The sequence below is a fragment of the Salvelinus alpinus genome, chromosome 31, assembly GCF_045679555.1.
Source record: "Salvelinus alpinus chromosome 31, SLU_Salpinus.1, whole genome shotgun sequence".
Classification (NCBI taxonomy): Eukaryota; Metazoa; Chordata; class Actinopteri; order Salmoniformes; family Salmonidae; genus Salvelinus; species Salvelinus alpinus.
In genome coordinates this window covers 1672670-1695970 of record NC_092116.1, presented here as the reverse complement: position 1 = coordinate 1695970, position 23301 = coordinate 1672670, and the positions used below count along the sequence as shown (strand labels likewise).

At 45.4% G+C, this 23301-nt stretch overlaps 1 protein-coding gene across 1 annotated transcript in view; it reads left to right on the top strand.

Moving 5' to 3' along the window:
• LOC139561354 (NACHT and WD repeat domain-containing protein 2-like) overlaps nt 1–21940 on the top strand; it is a 66755-nt gene extending 44815 nt beyond the window's left edge. The window contains exons 4-7 of the mRNA XM_071378384.1: nt 2979–3182; nt 5691–5841; nt 11776–12365; nt 16375–21940. Coding sequence (XP_071234485.1) covers nt 2979–3182; nt 5691–5841; nt 11776–12365; nt 16375–20274 — 4845 coding nt within the window. The 3' untranslated portion in view covers nt 20275–21940. The remainder of the gene's footprint in view (nt 1–2978; nt 3183–5690; nt 5842–11775; nt 12366–16374) is intronic.
• Nucleotides 21941–23301: the final 1361 nt, after the last annotated feature.

The window sequence follows — 23301 nt, the reverse complement described above, 5'->3', positions numbered from 1 at the left end:
TGGTTTCCTTCCTCTCTGGCAACTCTCTGGCAACTGAGTTAGGAAGGACGCCTTTATCTTTGTAGTGACTGGGAGAATTGATACACCATCCAAAGTGTAATAAATAACTTCACCATGCTCAAATGGATATTCAATGTCTGATTTTTTTTTACCAATAGTTGCCCTTGCGAGGCAATGGAAAAACACCTTTGGTCTTAGTCGTTGAAAAATCATGTTAAACACTAGTATTGTACTCAGAGTGAGTCCATGCAACTTACTATGTCACTTGTAAAGCACATTTTTACTCCTTAAGTTATTTAGGCTTGCCACAACAAAGGGCTTGAATACTTATTGACTCAAGATATTTAAGCTTTTCATTTTTAAATAATGTGTTAAAAAAAAAATATTATACTAATTTTGACATTATGGAGTATTTTGTGAAGGCCGGTGAAAGGTTTTCTTCTTTAATTTAATGAATTTTAAATTCAGGCTGTAGCACAATAAAATGTGGAAAAAATCAAGGGTGTGAATACTTTCTGAAGCCAATGTACATAGAGATAGGTACAAGTGAGAGACAGCGAGGGAAGAGAGAGGGAGTCGGAGAAAGGGAGAGGGGATTGCATCTGGCATCTGTGCAAGTGTGTGTGACAGGACAGAACAGTACATAAAGGGCCAACCCACATGAAAAAATACTATGGTATTCACTGTAGTGTTTGTGCAGACTTTACTGTAGTATTCACTGTAGTGTTTTTGCAGACTTAACTGTAGTATTCACTGTATTGTTTTTGAGGACTAAAGTCTGCAAAAACACTACAGCAAATACTAAAGTATATACTGTAGTGTACTGTAGTATTTACAGATAACCATAGCATAAATACTGTAGTACCATAACTGTAGTATATACTATAGTAATTAATTTAGTGTTTTTGCAGATTGCAGTATACTGTAGTTTTTATTGTAGTGTTTCTGTGTACTGTAATATTTGTAATATTTGCTGTAGTGTTTTTGCTGACATTGTATGTGTAAACTTTCTCTAATCTCTCTCACACACACCAATCCACCCACCCACCAATGACACAGACACACAATTGCAGTCACTCACCCATCCTGTCCTTTCCTGCTGTCCCTGCAAGGCAGAGACTTTGTCAGCAGCTCAGAGAATGACTCTCCCTCTCTCTCTCCTTCTATCTCAATCTCTCTCTTTCCATCTCTCTCACTCTGTCTAAGCTTAGTTCAGCTCTTTCCCAGATGTCTCCATCCCCCAAATGACAAACTGATCTGCAGTTCCCACAAAAAGCTCTGCCGTACTCTGGCTCCGTTAAAGAAAACAGCTGATGGAGGGTTCTGATTGGAACTGTCATTAGTTCCTAACGAGGAGAATGTATCTCATCTCACGCTGTTTTTTTGAAACGTTCCATTCCCTTTATGTCAGGGAGTTTGTTGTGATCTCGGTCAGCGTCTATGTACGACTGTCACTTTTTTTCATGTCTTGAAACAGCTGACATACCTCAACTCTCTCCCTCAGATCTCTTGCCAGGCAATTTCAGGGGAACTGCCTCCATTTTGTTCAGCGGGCCCCGAATCGAAATTGGTTTGGGTAGAAAAAATAGCTAGCCAAACCCTATTAATTTGTCTTTCGCTGTACCTCCAACTTGTTTCCCCAAGAAAAGACAGGAAACAAACCCAAATACAAGCCACTAATTGGATCTTGGTCAGTTTTATTCATCAAAAAGACTTGATTGTACAATAAGTCACATGTATAGAAAACACATAGAAAAGCCACTAATTTGATATCGATTCGTTTTTTTCCTCAAAAAGGGCATTTGTCAGAGATAGAGCTGATCTTACACTATGCCAGGATCGCAAAGTCGCGTTCTGGCATTGATGTGCCTTTGCCGACGGCAGACTGACATCATTTTTTGCTTGAGAGAGTTCACAGTCGTCTCCATCCCTTCTCTCTGCCCCGCGGGTATCAGTGTGTGGTTCCTACTCAAGGCGTAGTACTGTAGTAGGGATCAGCTGGATATTCGCTATGCTTTCCAGTGATGTTCTGCTTTTGCTCCCATTCTCCTCGCATGCGTGTGATTCTGCACAGCAAGCCTCGACTGGTAATTGTTCCTAATAATGGTAATGGTAATGAATTGGTCGTCGCTCAAAAGCATATTGAGAAGTGTGGTTCTGTGTGATAAGAACGAGAATGAGCTGGTGCAGATTCTTTCAGTGTGATAGGCAAAGAAAGTAAGATGAAATAAAACATTATTATTCTATCAAGCATGTGTGAGCAGTGTGGCTTTATATAATTTTGTACCCCTGGCCATACTATTATAGGGAGACCGTGGTGATCATCGTGATAATGGCGGTGTTGCTGTTGAAGATGATAATGATGAAGATTATGCTATTCATGACAACAGTACACCTTTAATCTTTGGTTACTGGCCCAATGCTCTAAATCACCAAGCTGTCTTCCACTCTGTACCAACAGACATATCCATACTCCATTATTCCATTCCATACAATTAATTTACATTCAAAGCAGCTACCCACACACTGCCAAAGACCACAGACAAATTAATAGCAAATACAATACATTTCTGATACACTCAGCACTTCGCCATGACCATTTACTTTGCCCAGTTGTTTGCCTTTCAGTCTAGCCGTGTACTATGAATTCACATTCTAAAAGGAAGAAAATAAAACAGAAACAATTATGAACTCGAAGCCTCGGGTGACAGAGCAGACCGGTACACACAAGACACACTAATGAAATACTGTCATTGTCTCCCTGTTTGGCTGGATGCCTTCACACAATAAGCACTTCAAGGCAAAAGGCTGTGCAGAAAATCATAATCATAGTCTCAAAGATACTCCGAGATTGAGTGTACCTATGAACCTTGAAACCAATGATGATAGAATGTCAAGTGGTGATGATGATGACCGTTCTACCTCTCTCCATCTTTCTTCCCTCCTACCTTCATTCCTTGTTCTTTCCTTGCTCATAGGGGCTGGTGGGGGAGAAGTATGGCAGTATCCGCGTTCCAGGGGAAGTGGAAGCTCCAGAGTTTGAGAGGATCCTGGATGCGGCGGTGGAGGCGGGGCTAGACACACACATCCTGGAGGAGTGGTACTGTCGAGACGAGAATGCCGTGCCACCAGCCTACTACCTCAAACCCAAAGCCCAGATGTTGAAGAACTTCCAGAACTCAGTAAGATTTGAACCATTCTACCACAAACCCTGCCACACCAAACCCTACTACTTTAAACCCAAAGCCCGAACTACAAAAACTCAGTAAGATGAACCCTGAACCCTTCGGCCTTAAATCAATAGAACGTTATGCCAAGAGCCTAACCCAGTTGTTCTGGAATGGTAGTTGAGTGGGCCGTGGCCAGTTTCACTTGGATCATGGCAAAGACTAACTGAGTAGGTCTCAGTTAGACTTACCCAAGATACTGAAACATCCTTACGGACAGCCAAAACTTTCTTCAGTATCATATTCACATTGGAATAGGGAACTTTTCTGCTGTGTTTTTGTCTAAGCCAAATGTTATGCTTGAACACATGTCCTTGGGTTCACAGTCACAAATTGCTTTTTAAAGCAGCAGTAAAATTAGCTAGTAAAAGTCATTTGTCAACAACTCTCAACCTTTCTTTTATACAAAACTTTTCAACTTCAACTTTCTGCCCCCGTTAGAATTTGTTGGCCTCGTGGAAAGTTTATGAGAGCTATAAAGATGCACCCTTTATTTTCTTAAAAGACTCAAAAGCTTGGTAAAATTACTGTGAGTTGGGACTAGCAGTAAACATATCTGCAGATATCCACCTGTCCATTTAACTACAGTGCTAGGCAAGTTAGTTATAAGGTAAGCATATTACATATGCTGTAGTGGCTAGCTAAACATTTGTGTATACCTGTGTAACAGTCACCATGTAACTACAGCTGCTTTGTCTAACTAAATGTTAGTGCCTGTGTCACTGTGTGCTAGGTTAGCATGCTGTGAAAGCTAGCTAAACATTAGCGCTTTTGTCACTCAATGCAGCGCTCCCTCTTGGATGGAGGTTGGAGGGAAATTAGAAAAACAGCAGGGTTGGCATCCTGGAATCTTCTCTCATGAATATCATTGACTTCCTCTCTCCAGGCATGTCTACTGTAGCTCTAGGGTATTAGACACAAAAACAAACACAATAGGATCAGCAGGTATAGATTGCATTTCCACTATAGTGTGTCTCTGTGGTCCATTTCAGCTTGTGGAGATAATGCACTATATTGCATCGGTTTGCCGTGGGCCAAAACAACTCCAACAGTTTCTACTATTTACCAACTCAACTGTCTTCCTTTTGCCAACTTCTATAGGTCTCTGGCTTTGTTAAGACTACCATCCAAAACCAACATCAATAGCTTACCAATTGAGATAGCTATGTATTCTTTAATCTACTATATATACTACATAACAAGGAGTATGTGGACACCTGCACGTCAAACATCTCATTCCAAATGTATGGGAATTAATATGGAGTTGGTCCCCCCTTTGCTGCTATAACAGCCTTGACTCTTATGGGAAGGCATTCCACTAGATGTTGGAACATTGCTGCAGGGACTTGCTTCTATTCAGCCACAAGAGCATTAGTGAGGTCAGGCACTGATGTTGGGCGATTAGGCCTGGCTCTCTTTCCAATTCATCCCAAAGGTGTTCTATGGATTTGAGGTCAGGGCTCTGTGCAGGCCAGTCAAGTTCTTCCACACCGATCTCAACAAACCATTTCTGTATGGACTTCACTTTGTGCACGGGGGCATTGTCATGCTGAAACAGGACAGGGCTTTCCCCAAACTTTTGCCACAAACTTTTGCACAGAATCATCTTCAATGTCATTGTATGCTGTAGTGTTAAGATTTCCCTTCACTGGAACTAAGGGGTCAAACCGAACCACAAAAAACAGCCCCAGACCATGATTCCTCCTCCACCAAACTTTCAGTTGGAACTATGCATTCAGGCAAGTAGCCGTTCTCCTGGCATCTGACAAACCCAGATTTGTCCGTCGGACTGCCAGATGGTGAAGCGTGATTCATCACTCCAGAGAACGCGTTTCCACTGCTTCAGAGTCAGCTAGCTTTACACCACTCCAGCCAACACTTGGCATTGCACATGATGATATTAGGCTTGTGTGCAGCTGCTAGGCCATGGAAACCCTTTTCATGAAGGTCCCAACAAACAGTTATTGTGATGACGTTGCTTCAAGAGGCAGTTTGGAACTCGGTAGTGAATGTGGCAACTGAGGACAGAGGATGTCTACGCGCTTCAGTACACGGCAATCCTGTTCGGTGAGCTTGTGTGGCCTACCACTTCGCAGCTGAGCCTTTGTTGTTCCTAGACGTTTCCAATTCACAATAACAGCACTTACAGTTGACCGGGGCAGCTCGAACAGGGCCGAAATTTTACAAACTGTCTTGTTGGAAAGGTGGAAGCTTATTACAGTGCCACGTTGAAAGTCACTGAGCTCTTCAGTAAGGCCATTCTACTGCCAATGTTTGTCTATAGAGATTGCATGGCTGTGTGCTCGATTTTATACACCTGTCAGTAACGAATGTGGATGAAATAGCCGAATCCACTAATTTGAAGATGTGTCCATATACTTCTGTATAGTGTATGTTCAAAAAAGCGGAACTGTGTGCCAATTTCAATATTAAAAACTCCCGTACTCTCCCTCTCTTCTACAGATGGAGTCGAGTAGTGCAGCCAAGATGAAGAACGACAAGGCGTGGAGGAACGTGTCTGAGGAGATCAAGAGGATCTTCCGTAGGTCTGTCCTGCAGCTCCAGGAGAAGGGCACCATGAAGCCCCCTCAAGCCAAGAAATTCCTCTGCTCTGGTATGTAGGCTACTCCTGTCTTCGCTTCTTCTTCTGTGTTTATTCAATGTTCTTCTTCGTCTGTTTTCTTTTTAGCTTTTTTCCTTCTTCTTCTTCTTCTACTAGGGTGTTGTATCTTGTGTTATTCAGTTCTGTGGTGTTGTCTTGTTCACATAATAATGTTCATTGAGCTATACTGTATAACCAATATATGTTTGTTGGGTCCATTAATTGTGCCGAGAATATTTAACTGGGGGAGTAGTTCTCAGGCTTTAGTTAAATCAGTTAAGTAATTATTATGATTATTTTATGGTAGCAATCAGTTTTCCTCATGAGCCAATGTGAATGTACCATCAGTACATTCACATTGGCTAATATGACCGATGGTAAGCCACCCAAGCCACTGCCTGTTCACCCCGCTATCATCCAGAAGGCGAGGTCAGTACAGGTGCATCAAAGCAGGGACCGAGAGACTGAAAAACAGCTTCTATCTCAAGGCCATCAGACTGTTAAACAGCCACCACTAACATTTAGTGGCCGCTGCCAACATACTGACTCAACTCCAGCCACTTTAATTACATTTACATTTAAGTCATTTAGCAGACGCTCTTATCCAGAGCGACTTACAAATTGGTGCATTCACCTTATGATATCCAGTGGAACAACCACTTTACAATAGTGCATCTAACTCTTTTAAGGGGGGGGGGGGTTAGAAGGATTACTTTATCCTATCCTAGGTATTCCTTAAAGAGGTGGGGTTTCAGGTGTCTCCGGAAGGTGGTGATTGACTCCGCTGACCTGGCGTCGTGAGGGAGTTTGTTCCACCATTGGGGTGCCAGAGCAGCGAACAGTTTTGACTGGGCTGAGCGGGAACTGTACTTCCTCAGAGGTAGGGAGGCGAGCAGGCCAGAGGTGGATGAACGCAGTGCCCTTGTTTGGGTGTAGGGCCTGATCAGAGCCTGAAGGTACGGAGGTGCCGTTCCCCTCACAGCTCCGTAGGCAAGCACCATGGTCTTGTAGCGGATGCGAGCTTCAACTGGAAGCCAGTGGAGAGAGCGGAGGAGCGGGGTGACGTGAGAGAACTTGGGAAAGTTGAACACCAGACGGGCTGCGGCGTTCTGGATGAGTTGTAGGGGTTTAATGGCACAGGCAGGGAGCCCAGCCAACAGCGAGTTGCAGTAATCCAGACGGGAGATGACAAGTGCCTGGATTAGGACCTGCGCCACTTCCTGCGTGAGGCAGGGTCGTACTCTGCGAATGTTGTAGAGCATGAACCTACAGGAACGGGTCACCGCCTTGATGTTAGTTGAGAACGACAGGGTGTTGTCCAGGATCACACCAAGGTTCTTAGCACTCTGGGAGGAGGACACAATGGAGTTGTCAACCGTGATGGCGAGATCATGGAACGGGCAGTCCTTCCCCGGGAGGAAGAGCAGCTCCGTCTTGCCGAGGTTCAGCTTGAGGTGGTGATCCGTCATCCACACTGATATGTCTGCCAGACATGCAGAGATGCGATTCACCACCTGGTTATCAGAGGGGGGAAAGGAGAAGATTAATTGTGTGTCGTCTGCATAGCAATGATAGGAGAGACCATGTGAGGATATGACAGAGCCAAGTGACTTGGTGTATAGCGAGAATAGGAGAGGGCCTAGAACAGAGCCCTGGGGGACACCAGTGGTGAGAGCACGTGGTGCGGAGACAGATTCTCGCCACGCCACCTGGTAGGAGCGACCTGTCAGGTAGGACGCAATCCAAGCGTGGGCCGCGCCGGAGATGCCCAGCTCGGAGAGGGTGGAGAGGAGGATCTGATGGTTCACAGTATCAAAGGCAGCCGATAGGTCTAGAAGGATGAGAGCAGAGGAGAGAGAGTTAGCTTTAGCAGTGCGGAGCGCCTCCGTGACACAGAGAAGAGCAGTCTCAGTTGAATGACTAGTCTTGAAACCTGACTGATTTGGATCAAGAAGGTCATTCTGAGAGAGATAGCAGGAGAGCTGGCCAAGGACGGCAAGTTCAAGAGTTTTGGAGAGAAAAGAAAGAAGGGATACTGGTCTGTAGTTGTTGACATCGGAGGGATCGAGTGTAGGTTTTTTCAGAAGGGGTGCAACTCTCGCTCTCTTGAAGACGGAAGGGACGTAGCCAGCGGTCAAGGATGAGTTGATGAGCGAGGTGAGGTAAGGGAGAAGGTCTCCGGAAATGGTCTGGAGAAGAGAGGAGGGGATAGGGTCAAGCGGGCAGGTTGTTGGGCGGCCGGCCGTCACAAGACGCGAGATTTCATCTGGAGAGAGAGGGGAGAAAGAGGTCAAAGCACAGGGTAGGGCAGTGTGAGCAGAACCAGCGGTGTCGTTTGACTTAGCAAACGAGGATCGGATGTCGTCGACCTTCTTTTCAAAATGGTTGACGAAGTCATCAGCAGAGAGGGAGGAGGGGGGAGGAGGGGGAGGAGGATTCAGGAGGGAGGAGAAGGTGGCAAAGAGCTTCCTAGGGTTAGAGGCAGATGCTTGGAATTTAGAGTGGTAGAAATTGGCTTTAGCAGCAGAGACAGAAGAGGAGAATGTAGAGAGGAGGGAGTGAAAGGATGCCAGGTCCGCAGGGAGGCGAGTTTTCCCACATTTCCGCTCGGCTGCCCGGAGCCCTGTTCTGTGAGCTCGCAATGAGTCGTCGAGCCACGGAGCAGGAGGGGAGGACCGAGCCGGCCTGGAGGATAGGGAACATAGAGAGTCAAAGGATGCAGAAAGGGAGGAGAGGAGGGTTGAGGAGGCAGAATCAGGAGATAGGTTGGAGAAGGTTTGAGCAGAGGGAAGAGATGATAGGATGGAAGAGGAAAGAGTAGCGGGGGAGAGAGAGCGAAGGTTGGGACGGCGCGATACCATCCGAGTAGGGGCAGTGTGGGAAGTGTTGGATGAGAGCGAGAGGGAAAATGATACAAGGTAGTGGTCGGAGACTTGGAGGGGAGTTGCAATGAGATTAGTGGAAGAACAGCATCTAGTAAAGATGAGGTCAAGCGTATTGCCTGCCTTGTGAGTAGGGGGGGAAGGTGAGAGGGTGAGGTCAAAAGAGGAGAGGAGTGGAAAGAAGGAGGCAGAGAGGAATGAGTCAAAGGTAGACGTGGGGAGGTTAAAGTCACCCAGAACTGTGAGAGGTGAGCCATCCTCAGGAAAGGAACTTATCAGGGCGTCAAGCTCATTGATGAACTCTCCAAGGGAACCTGGAGGGCGATAAATGATAAGGATGTTAAGCTTGAAAGGGCTGGTAACTGTGACAGCATGGAATTCAAAGGAGGCGATAGACAGATGGGTCAGGGGAGAAAGAGAGAATGTCCACTTGGGAGAGATGAGGATCCCAGTGCCACCACCCCGCTGACCAGAAGCTCTCGGGGTGTGCGAGAACACTTGGGCAGACGAGGAGAGAGCAGTAGGAGTAGCAGTGTTATCAGTGGTAATCCATGTTTCCGTCAGTGCCAAGAAGTCGAGGGACTGGAGGGAAGCATAGGCTGAGATGAACTCTGCCTTGTTGGCCGCAGATCGGCAGTTCCAGAGGCTGCCTGAGACCTGGAACTCCACGTGGGTCGTGCGCGCTGGGACCACCAGGTTAGAGTAGCAGCGGCCACGCGGTGTGAAGCGTTTGTATGGTCTGTGCAGAGAGGAGAGAACAGGGATAGACAGACACATAGTTGACAGGCTACAGAAGAGGCTACGCTAATGCAAAGGAGATTGGAATGACAAGTGGACTACACGTCTCGAATGTTCAGAAAGTTAAGCTTACGTTGCAAAAAATCTTATTGACTAAAATGATATAGTACTGCTGGCTGGTGAAATAGGCTAGCTAGCAGTGGCTGCGTTGTTGACTTTGTTTGAAAGTGTAGCTGGCTAGGTAACCTCTAACTGGCTAGGTAACCTCGACAATTACTCTAGACTACACAATTATCTTGGATACAAAGACGGCTATGTAGCCAGCTAAGATCAAACAAATCAAACTGTTGTACTGTAATGAAATGAAATGTAATACTACCTGTAATACTACCTGTGGAGCAAAGCGGAATGCAACTACTCGCTCCAAACCAAACCGGAAGTGCGTATCGTAGAGGGAGAGGCAATAGAAGTGTTGTTTCTTGTATTATTGTCTTTTGTGTCTTTAGAGGACTGCTTCACCTTAATGTCCCCTTTCCCTTTTCTTCTGTCCTTATTTTGTCCCACTTTGTCCCTTCTTTGTCCCTTCTTCTCTTCTGCCAACTAACAATGGGAATTGATGGAAATTATGTAAAAATGTACCACTAGCCACTTTAAACAATGCCACTTAATATAATGTTTACATACCCTACATTACTCATCTCATATGTATATGTATATACTGTACTCTATATCATCTACTGCATCTTGCCATCTTTATGTAATACATGTATCACTAGCCACTTTAAACTATGCCACTTTATGTTTACATACCCTACATTACTCATCTCATATGTATATACTGTACTCTATACCATCTACTGCATCTTGCCTATGCCGTTCTGTACCATCACTCATTCATATATCTTTATGTACATATTCTTTATCCCTTTACACTTGTGTGTATAAGGTAGTAGTTGTGGAATTGTTAGGTTAGATTACTTGTTGGTTATTACTGCATTGTCGGAACTAGAAGCACAAGCATTTCGCTACACTCGCATTAACATCTGCTAACCATGTGTATGTGACAAATAAAATTTGATTTGATTTTTGGTAAAGGTAGATTACCCTCTCGGTGACTGATCCTAACAAGGCACCCGGATCTTTGTCCACGATACCTCCGTCTCTTTCTCCTGCGAATGACAGGGATGAGGGCCTTGCCGGGCATCTTAAGTAAATCCTTCTCGTTGAAAAAAAAGTATCTCCAGTATGCAGATTTTTATGTTTGATTCGTTCAAAGGCATAGCCAAAGCTTTTATGTAGCCTAAGTAAAAACTACATTCAGTATGCCAGTTATTGACTATACCAAGCTTCAAACAGCGTTTCCATGCACTCGCTTCTCTTCCCCTCCAGCCGCTCTCCCCTTCTTTTCTCTCCATTGCTTCGAACACACGCTGCAGTGTGTTCGATACCACACAGAAGATGCTGGCAGAGTTTCAGTACACTCTTAGAAAAAAAGGTTCCAAAAAGGTTATTCGGCTGTCCCCATAGGATAACCTTTTTTGGATAGAACCATTTTTGGTTTTAGGTAGAACCCTTTTGGATTTCATGTACAACTTTGTGGGTTCTATTTGGAAGCATAAGGGTTCTTCAAAGGGTTCTCCTACGGGGACAGCCAAAGAACCTTTTAAGGTTCTAGATAACAAGTTCTCTCAGTGTAGGGCTGGCTCTTTAGGGGTCTGTGATAAGGCTGCAATATGTGATTGTGTCAACCATGTTTCTCCTTAAACAAGGCATATTTTTTTATTTAACTAGGCAAGTCAGTGAAGAAACAATTTTTATTTTCAATGACGTTCTGCCTGTTCAGAGGCAGAACGACAGACCTTGTCAGCTCGGGGATTTGAACTTGCAACCTTTCGGTTACTAGTCCAACGCTCTAACCACTAGGCTACCCTGCCGCATAGTGGAAACATCTCTAATCGCAGACTAAAGACAGGCTACAAAGGACTGCCAGAATCTGTGCAGCTTTACTAAAACACTTGCAAACCTCAAAATGTGTCTGTTTTGAAGACAAGCGTCGGAGCACACAACAGCACCCAGTGCTCGCCTTTTCAAACTACTTAGAAAAGGGACTGCCAGAATCTAGTAGCCTGGCTACTTCAGGGACACATTTTCAAATAACTTTGACCAATATTAGGACTCCAAATCATCCGTGGGTTTTATAGAATGGCATTGGAAGCGCAAGGTTAGCCTAACTCCTCAGAAACATTATATAGCAAATGTCTTTATGGACAAAACTTTCAAACTTTGAATTGATTGATTGTATGTTTGTTTTTCTCCCATTATTCAGCCTTGGAGGATGAACTGGACTTCGCCTTGGGCAAACAAACGCCAGCCTTCCTCAAGAAGTGTGTCTGCTACATCCGCAAGATCTCCAACTTCGACCGACATGCCAAGCTCCCGGAGATGGCCAAGTACATGGACATCGTCGTCGCTGAGGACCGCGTCATGCGTAACCAGGAAGCCTACGAACGTCTCTTAAAAGTGCGGGATGAGTTTATCCCAACAGTGGTGGCCTCGTCAAACCTCCGCGTCTACTCCTCTGTGACGCACTGCGACATGAAGCTAGGCTACTCCCAGGAGGTGGAGAGCCACTACGTCGAAGGCTTGTGTAAACAGTTCTACGAGGATATGGTGGACATCATCCAGGCCACGATCCAGCAGAACTTTGACACAGAGACGGACCCCCTGTACGATGAGATCCTCCAGCACCTGTCCCTGTGTAAGAACTTCTCTGCGTTCTACGATTATAAGAGCGAGACACTGGACCTGGTGCAGGAGTATCTGCTACCGTCTAAGGAGAGTGGGATGAGCCCTCTGGTTGTTTACGGTGGGCCATGCACGGGGAAGACACTGCTGCTAGCGGAGGTGGCCAAACAGGTGAGAGTCATGCCAATGTACTGTGGGGAGTGGACTTTTGGTCTTTGGGACTTAATGGGACTTCCTGGTTTAGATAAATGTTGATTAAGAAATAAAATGATGGCTTTAGCTAGCACAACATGCATTCATTCTCTGTTTTTGTCCCTGTGAGTATGTCCATCTGTGTGTGTGCCTCCTTCTGTTTGCGAGAGTATGCAAGTGTCTGCGTGTGCTCGCTACGCATGCATTATCCATCTCTATGTGTTTGTTTGCTACATGTGAGTCCTATGTTTGTGTATGCATGGATGTGTGCCTGTGTGCCTGTCTGCCCAGGTGTGTGTGTGTGTCAAGTCAGTGTTCACTCACTGGCCTGTCTGTTGCTGGGCCATCTGGCTGCTCAGCCAGTCGGGCCCATTAGGGTCATGTTGCAGGGAGCCCACAGTGCAATCACCCGGGGCGGCTCTACCCTGCTTCTCTCTTCAACCTTTATAATGGATGCCATGAAATTGCCTTCTTGTAAGATAAAGTGATTTACTTTATGAAATACGGGCACGGAGCAACGCTTGACTAAGCCACACATATTTGGGCACAAAGCCAAACTCTCACAGTGTCATTCTGCTGCTCCATTGTGTTAAATATTTCTCTCCCAATTCACTGAAAGGCAGGCAAGATGAGTGCTGAGACGACAGGGATGAAACATGCTGTTTATAGATTGAAACAGAACAACGGTGGAGAGGAGAGGGATGATAGGAGTTAGAGGAGGACTGTGGTAGGCTACACTATCATAGTTGTGTACACACACAGTAAGATTATTTCACCTCTAATATATCACGGTTGACACATAATTTATCGTAGGTGAAATAGAGTGTTCAGATCGTTGCTTCAAATACATAACTCCAGCAGTTGTCGCGGAGATCAGTGCTAGATATTAAAGTGGGATGCCCCTGTTTCTCTTTATTTGCTTTGTCTTGCTGCTTCTGTGGCCTTCAGGAGTTATACATTGCCAGGATGAGTGGGGAGGTGGTCTGTGTTTTTGGATAAGAGGAGTGATGGGGGAATGGAGGGAGGTATGGAATGATGGGTCTGTTGACACAGCCTATCGCCCGGAGCAGTCTCACAGATTTTAGTCACTACCGCTAATTCTGTCATGATGCGCTCTGAGACCTGCCGTACACTCCTTGGAGTTGCCATGCACTCCACACACACGTGCTCACACACGTCACACACACCAAGATACACAAACCAACTCACATATGCACATACATATTTGTCCCACATTGGCTATCTCACACACCCACACTTCTGTAGCTTATCTCAGAGCCTCAAGAACTTCTCCGAAAGTGTCAAATTATATTTAATGACTCTAGGAATCACAGCAGGGGGCCGTCGTTAATTTCTGGAATTAAACTATGAATATGGATGAAACAAGGGAAACAGGGAGCAGCACTGATTCATAAAATCTCTTTCATTATGGGAAAGTCATTGGGTGTTTTTATCTTAGCCTGGGTGCCAGTCGGTTTCTGCTCTCTTGCCAACTCCTTATGGAATTGTCATGCTAAACATGTTTGGCTTGACAATGACAATGGAGTAGGCAAAAGCACAAACAGATCTGGGACCAGGCTGCTTCTATCTTACTCTTGAGCATGTTTTCATTTTCACTTGTAGATTTTCTGTTTAGCTAATGGCCTTGGGAAAGCTTAAAATGTTCACAGGAATGAATCTCTTGAATAATGTATAAGTTCTACAAACTGAGTTCAGCCCCCTTTCTAATTTTCTCTACTTTTGCATATTTTTGATACTGAATGTTATCAGATTTTAAATAATGTATTATTGTAATTTTGTTTTACCTTTATTTAACTAGGCAAGTCAATTAAGAACAATGTATTATATACAATGATGTCCTACCAAAAGGCAAAAGGCCTCCTGCGGGGACGGGGGGCTGGAATTAAAAATAAAAATGTAGGGCAAAACATACATTATGACAAGAGAGACACCACAACACTACAGAAAGAGAGACCTAAGACAAAATTACAGCATGGCATCAACACATGACAACACAGCATGGTAGCAACACAACATGACAACAACACGGTAGCAACACAAAATGGCAGTAGCACAACATGGTTGCACCACAATCATGGTACAAACATTGTTGGGCACAGACAACAGCACAAAGCGCAAAACGATAGAGACAACAATGTGTCACGCGAAGCAGCCACAAGTGTCAGTAGGAGTGTGATTGAGTCTCTGAATGTAGAGATGAAGGTAAAACTGTCCAGTTTGATAGTTTTTTTGCAGCGTGTTCCAGTCGCTAGCTGCTGCGAACTGAAAAGAGGAGCAACCCAGGGATGTGTGTGCTTTGGGGACCTTTAACAGATTGTGACTGGCAGAACGGGTGTTGTATGTGGAGGATGAGGGCTGCAATCGGTATCTCAGATAGGGGGGAGTGAGGCCTAAGAGGTTTTTATAAATAAGCATCAACCAGTGGGTCTTGTGTTGGGCATACAGAGATGGCCAGTTTACAGAGGAGTATAGAGTGCATTGTTGTGTCCTATAAGGAGCATTGGTGGCAAATTTGATGGACAAATGGTATTGGACATCTAGATGCTCAAGAGCACCCTTACTGTACCTGACGATCTATAAATTAAATATCTCCGTAATCTAGCATGGGTAGGATGGTCATCTGAATCAGGGTTAATTTGGCAGCTGGGGTGAAAGAGGAGCGATTATGATAGAGGAAACCAAGTCTAGATTTAACTTTAGCCTGCAGATTTGATATGTGCTGAGAGAAGGACAGTGTACCGTCTAGCCATACTCCCAAGTACTTGTATGAGGTGACTACCTCAAGCTCTAAACCCTCAGAGGTAGTAAGTACACCTGTGGGGAGAGGGGCATTCTTCTTACTGAACCACATTACCTTTGTTTCGGAAGTGTTCAGAACAGTGTTAAGGGCAGAGAAAGCTTGTTGGACACTAAAAAAGCTTTGTTGTAGTGTTTAACACAAAATCCAGGGAGGGGCCAGAGAGGCCAGCTAAGTATAAGACTGTGTCATCTGCATACAAATAGATGAGAGACCTTCCTACTGCCTGAGCTATGTTGTTGATGTAAATTGAGAAGAGTGTGGAGCCTAGGATCGAGTCTTGAGGTACTCCCTTGACAGGCAGTGGCTGAGAAAGCAGATGTTCTGACTTTATACATTGGCCGCAGGGGACAAAATACCCGGTATTGAAGCAAATATCTCTCCTCTGTGCACTGCTCAGTGCTGATGAGGGCGCGCATCTTGCTGGTTCCTACTCTACTTTACTTTTTATGGCTATTTTTGCGTTAATTATTAATTTGTTTGCTCAGATGTTCGTGCAATAATTTCCTACGATCGACAAACACTTCTGGATCATGAATTGGAAGATCCTGTATTATACTTATGCTAAAAAAAAAAATATTCTACTGAGCCATTTACTTTATGTTCATATTCTTATCTTTTTTATTTCTTATTGTTGTTATGTTGTCGAGAAGGAACCTGCAAGTAAGCATTTTGTTGGACGGTGTACACCGTACATACGACTAATGAAACTTGAAACTCCAACCATGGCATCATATCACGCCCCATGCCTTCCAAATAGTAATTCCAGCTCCCTCCTCTTTAGTAGAGCTTTATGTTGCCTGCTGATTGTCTATTGTCTCCTGAGTCAGACAGGGTTATATGGATTGCATACAGGATAATTATTGAAACTAATTTTAAAGTGTAACGTGTGGGAAATGATTGCAAAAAGTTCAAGCTTAAAAAAATGACAAAACTAGATGCTCCTTTCACAGAAGTCCTTTCTCAAGTTAGATAACCCTTTCCACAAAATGGAGAGCACTTTGAGATGTTTTGAGACTTTAAAAACTGTTTTTATAAATGCAATCCATTATTGAAAACATGGTCTGGTCTCTGTTCTCTCTCTGTGTTGTGTCACAGAGCTCTTTCATGAAAGATACCCAGCCTTGAGAAAGTTACAAAATCTATTTTCTCTCTCTTTGTTGTTTCCAGGCCTACACGTGGCTCCAGACGGAGATGGGCCCTGAGACAGACCCGGTTGTCATTGTCCGCTTTGTGGGCTCCTCCGAGTGCGCCACAAACCTGCGCACCCTCCTCCAGAGCATCTGTGAGCAGATCGCCATCAACTACCGTTGCCTGATCCACTTCCTGCCCAACAAGATCCAGGAGATGAGGGAGCTGCTAGTCAACCTGCTGGGGGAGCCCTCTTTCCATCGGCCCCTGGTCATCATCTTGGATGCCCTGGAGCAGCTCTCGGAGGCCGACGAGGCCCGCAAGCTGTGGTGGCTCCCCGCCCACCTGCCTCGCACTGTCCGCATCGTGGTCTCCACTTTACCCAACAAACACGGAATCCTCCAGAAGCTCCGCTGTTTGATTCATGATGAAGGGCGCTACGTAGAGCTGGTGCAGTGGGACCGTAAGGCCTGTAGTCAGATACTGAAGCAGCAGCTGCTGGGGTTGAAGAGAAAGGTGACTTCGGGACAGCAGATCTACGTCAATGAAGCGCTGGCCAAGTGCACGCTTCCCATGTTTGTCAACCTCATTTACCAGGAGGTGGTGCATTGGCGCTCGCACAAGGATGTGGACGACCGGTCACTGTGCTCCACCGTACATGAGAGCATCGAGCAGCTCTTCTACTCTGTGGAGAACAAGCTGGGGCAGCGGTTCGTGTTCAGGGCGCTGGGATACATCACCATGGCCAATGTGGGGTTAACGGAGGTAGAGCTGGAAGATATTCTGTCATTGGATAACAGTGTGTTGGGAGATATCATGGTGAGTTCAAATCTAAAAAACCCACTGAGGATCTCTTATGACCTGGTGGCGAGGCTGAAAGAGGAGCTGGAGGGGTACCTGCTGGAAAGGCAGGTGCATAATGTTACCCTGATGGTGTGGGCCAACAGACACCTGCAACTCATCGCCCAGAAGCTGTATCTTAGCAACGAGGAGGATGTGCACCAGATGCACAGCCTCCTGGCCGAATACTTCCTGGGGGCATGGTCGGGAGGCAGGAAAAAGATCTTCCACTGTGACAACAACCACTTTGCCTCGCTTAACATCTCCCAACACAAGAATCCACACTCCCAGCAACCGTCCCATAAAGAAGCATCCGCCGAGAAGTACTCCTATGACAGGCAGACCCCCGAGCAGCCCTGGGTGTTCCAGTGCAACCTCCTGGAGCCTGATATCTTCTTTGTCAACCACAGGAAGATGACGGAGCTCCTCTACCATCTAACTCGGAGCGGCCGCATGGACGACCTCATGTACGGGGTTATCATGAACTTCAGCTGGCTCTACACCATGATCAAGATAGGGCAGTTTGAGAAGGCACTGACCGACATAGATGTAGCCTACAACTACTCCCAGGAGAAAGAACTCAAGTTTTTGGCCACCACGCTGCGCAGCATCAAGATCAAAGTGATGAAGAACCCGGCATCCCTGTCCGCAGAGCTGCAGCAGAGGCTCCTCCCTGTGGTCACCTCTTTACCCAAGCTCCAACACCTCCTCCTGGAATGCGACAAGGACGGCCCCAAATACTGCTCCATTGTGCCCCTCCACTCCTCCATGGATGTCACCTACAGCCCTGAAAGGCTGCCGCTGTGCTCCAGCTACATGCAGATCGTGGAGATCCTGCCCACCCTAGCCCCCAACATCGTACTTGTGGCCCTGGAGGATGGGTCTGTGAGCACATGGGATGTGGAGAGCAGGCAGCTCCTCCGGCAGATAGACACGGCCCATTCGGTTGTCCTGGGAATCAGGCTAACCAGCGACGAGAAGTACCTGGTTGTGGCAACCACCAAGAACACGCTACTCATATATGACAACCATAAGTCTTGCTTGCTGTCTGAAGTGGACATCAAGAGCTCCAAGCACTGTGGTATCACAGGAGGGGTGGCCTTCATCAATGGGTTCACCCTGTCCAGCCATCATGCCTTGGCCTGGCTAGAGGCCAGTAAAGATGTCGATGTCATCGATCTGCTCTACGGCTGGCCCCTCTACCAGTTCCACTGCTGGTATGAGGTCACCTGCGTCCAATGCTCCCCGGATGGAATGTACGCCTTCTGTGGTCAGTACCTCAACACCACGTCCATCTTCCATCTTGGGACTGGGGACAAGCTAGCTACGGTCACATCAGAGTTCTCCGGGGGATTTGTCAAGTCCATCTTGGTCCTGGACACCATTCACCAGATGGTGATGATCGATAATGAGGGGAGCCTGTCGGTGTGGAACACCAAAGAGATTACCAACCCCAGACTGATGGAAGATTATGACTGCCGGGGGGATGAGAACGAGGTCGTAGGCATTGAGCTGTCAGAGGACCAACGCTCCATCCTCATCTGCAAAGACAAGAGCATTGAGGTCCTGGACACCAAGTTGTGGAAGATGGCAGAGAAATTCAAGGCCAAGCATGCTGAGCGATTCGTGGCTGCTGTCCTCTCAAAAAATGGCCAAAGTATTGTGGCCTCCATGGAGAACACATCATCCATATTTGTGTGGAGGAGGGACAGTGGGCAGTGCATGGCCAGCCTGATTGAGATCTCTGGGGCCATCGTCAAACTCATCAAGTCCATCCACCACAACCTGCTCCTGTCTGTGGCCAGCAGTGGAGTGCTATCAGTCTGGGACATTGACATCATTACAGCCATGTCCAACATCGACAAAACAGGCAAGAGGATCCAGAGCTTACAGCTTTCTGGCAGGGAGGACTTTGTGTTCACCATGGACGGCTCTGAAGCCATCCACAAGTGGAACTTCAGCACAGGCTTCATAGAGACTGTCTTCAAGCATGAGGGCTTGGTGGAAAACTGTGTCCTGACATCCACTGGGGATCTCATGGTGACGTCGGATGACAAGTGCAGCCAGTACATCTGGCACACGGCCAATGGCGAAAACATCTTTCGCATCAACGGACAGAAGATATCTCAGCTCCTGATGACCCACAATGACCAGTTTGTGGTTTCCCTCTGCGAACAGAACTGCTCCCGAGTCTGGAGGCTGGCCACTGGACACAAGGTGTGCAACATCCTGGTGACCCTACAGAATGCACTGATCACCACCGCAAACACCTTCCTAGTGGGGATCACCAAAAACAAGCTGCTCGCTGTTAGCCTCTGGTCAGGCAGTATTTCCAAGAAGTTTGTCTGTGATGATGGCATTAGCATTATCAACTTCAAACTCATTCCCGACTGCCCAGACTTTGTTGTCTTCATCACATCTACAGAGACTGTGTTTATATGGAGTGTGGCAGATGAGTCTGTCTGCAGACGGGTCCAGCTGCCTACTAACTTCTTAAACAATCTGGAGGAGTTCCAAATTTCACCAAATGGGAAACTGGGCATCATCTCCAAAGGTGACGAGAACATTAACGTGTTGGATCTTCATAGCGGGAAGCTGAGGCTTGTCCACGCCGCCGGTATCATCTGGCGGCAGAAGCTGTCGAGGGACGGGCGCTACCTGGTCTATGTCTGCTTCCGAAACAGTGATGAGGATGACGAGGTGGGCGTGGTGTCCCACCTGATCGTGATGCGTCTGGCAGACGGAAAGAGCATCGGGACATGCTCCCTCTACAAGACGCCCACCTTCCTCTGCCTGTCCCAGCGAGCACTCAACATCATCATTGGCTTCGAGGATGGCAGCATCGGCACCTATACGGTGGTGGACAGGGTGGACGCCGCGCTCAAGATCAAGATTGCCACATCCAACAGTCGGCAGATCGTCAACAATGCCTCACAAAAGATAAGGCCCAAGTGTGGCAACCACACCTTCAAGACCATTGCAGACTGCTTGTGGAGGGAGTCCACCGAGGTCTTCTCCAGGGATAGCCCCATCAACGTGTCTGACTCTGGGGAGGCTGAGACCACTACCCCCACCAAAAAGAGCGAACTGTTGCAGTGAGAGTGTGGGAGAGTGGAGCAATGGGCGAAGATGCTAGGTAGGTGGGATTGAGGTGGATGTATGAGGTTTCTCGGGGGGTTGCAGTTTACTCTTGTTTACAGCCACCTGAATCAGCTGCAGATGTCAGTCCTCTGGATACGAACTGACTGCTACTATAACGCTGCACTCAAGTCATGTATTACAACCTTTATGGTATCGTTTTAGTTTTTTTCTTCGCATGATGACTATTAGAATTCAAGTAGTTTTTTTTGTTTTGGAAACTAGAAGAAATATATAGAAAATATATTCAATCTATCGTTTTGCCATTGTGTCCTTTTGCATTTGAAGAACAAAGTTGATATTTACATTTCTCTGTTTTACATATCGAAAGCCATTCCAGTGAGCTTGAATACTTTTCCTTATAAATGCTTTTCTTAAGAAATATGTATTTTTGTTTTATTTACATCTACTAGTACTGTACAAACAAAATAAGAACTATAAATCTCTTTTGGCTGCTGCAATTTGTGCAACTCCTTAAAAAAAAGTATGTTTTGCTTAATGCAATCAAAGTGAGTGCCTGGATTTTAAAATGTATTTCATTTTCATGCAGACTACTGAGAATTACGAAGACGCAGGGAATTTGTAAACACAGTATATGCAGAGATACATATACTAGCATACATAATCAATTTTATTGATTGAAATGATCAAAGAAGAACAATTATTGAGAATTAAGGTACTTTAGTGGCAGTGTTGAATTTGAGGAGGAGATTTATAAACAGGTATAAACATCTATTAACAGCTGGTCTAAGTCTTCTGGTTCGTGGATTCTTTGTTTTTAAGCAGACACCGCTATTGAGCATAATGTTGCATCTTGCTATATGCATCCATGCCTTACAAAATCTTCTATTTTACAGCTTTTACGTTGAGAGAGAGAGACATGTGTGTGAAATTAAAGGATATTATCAGTCAAGGATGACTCATCAGCACCCTAACATTTTTTTTTCTCCATAAAACCTTTTAAGGGCTATTCTGTCTAATTGTATGTTTACTTATTTTCAGCAGTTCAGATGCTGGCCCAAAGGTAACTTAAGAACTTAAGTAGCAGTATTAAGCTTTAACATATTTCATTGCTCTCAAAGCAAACATTCTATTTGCCAAAGTTGCGATACTAGTTTGATGTTTTGTTCCGTTGACAATGGTCCATTTTGTAAGGCTTGTATAACTTACATCATGACCGAATTGTTTGAGTGTTTTACTGTGATAATGTTGAAGAATTATAGAGAAAATGTATTATCTTTGCTAAAGAAGATGTTTAAGTAAGTCCACTTATAATATATTGGAATGCCAGTTTAAGAGTATATTTGAATGTGTCCATATGGAAGCCAGTATATGCTATTATTGTATGTCATGTAACTTGAAATACTTTTAAAAACGTACGTGTTGGCGACACAATTGACATACTGGTAATGAATGTTTCTACGGTATTCTTTGTATGGTCAGGACTGACTTACCTGTTTAGAGATATTTATATTTTCATAAATGTTGTACTTGCATTTTGTTACAGAGTTGTTTAACTGGAATTATTCTAACAGAAAAAATAAAAAAACTTATATCTGAAGCAATATGAAATAGTGTGTATGCATTGTTTGTACGGAACATTTTAATGTAATAAAATTAACTTTTCGCCTGCAGACCTTCGTCATGCTTCTCATTGCAGCAGTCTGAGGTCGTTACTATATCGTCTAGACCAGTGGGCCCCAAACTGTGGTGCGCGCCTCACCCCCCCATCAAAAACAATGTATTTTTAAGGAACTCAGTCTGGCTTTCAACTTACTCTTGAAGGTTGTAATAGTAGAATGCACAAGGTGCAACTTCGAAATTGGGTAGTGCATTATCAATTTTCCTTTTGTCATGTCAGTCATTGCATACCTTAGAGAGCTATTTATAACTTGTCAGAAACGTCTAGCTCTACGCCACTTGACGTTCACCAATGCTGGAAGGTGGGCCTGAGTGAAAAGGTTCCGGTCTAGACAACCTGAAATAGGGTGTTTTCCCCTCTGGTGAAGAATGTTTTTTCTTGCTGTTCTTGGCTCCAAACAGCCACACACAGGTGCATTATGTGTACTCATTGAACATGAACTAATACCCCCCCTTCTCTCTCTCTCTCTCTCATTTGGATAAACATTACACACACACACAAATAGAGATGTAACATTAGTTGATGGGTAAAGTAATTGCCCTGCCCATTCTGCGCTCAGCTCCAGACAAGCGTGCTAAACATTTTCCAAACACTGTTGGACAGCGTCATTATCATTAGGTTATGTAGAGCACCTGGAGCTCTCTGCCACTGCCCTGCAGCTGCAGCCACACACACACACACATACACACACACAGGTAAACACATTCAGGTCATGTGATTGGACGGCTGAAGCTTTTTGCTTTGGGCTACCAATGTAATTCTCTGCGGCCGGTGTCTGATCTGCTGTGTGCCAAGTGAGCAAGTGGCCATGCCTTAATGACGGAGGGTGAGCTCATGTCTTATGGCGTCCACGATAAATCCCTCTGAAAACAGAATGAGCTGGCTGCAGCAAGCACGTTACTCATACACCACAGACAGCAGCAGACACCTTCACACACCTCCACACAATAATTAGTTTTTCAAACCGGGAGGGCTCGCTAGACCACAAATCTAACGTGTGTGTGTCTTTACAGTAGGCTATGCACAGTATGACATTATCTGTATTTACTCAGCCCAAAATAACTGCCTTATTGTGTAGTCGTATTGACACTTGAGGATAGGGGCCTTCTTTTGTCATTACCCTCTTTCATTATACAACCTGTGATCAGAAGGGTTTGACTGTGACTCACCCTAACTGCCTAATCTCTATCTCTCCCTACCTCTTTCTCTGTCGAGTACTATAAGATTAAACCACCCAAGACTACATACAATATATTAATCATGAGGTGGGCCGAAATTTTAATGAAAGCTCTTCACTCCCTAGCTAGCCGCTTCGCTGTTGGGAAAAACAATCCCCTACATCCTTG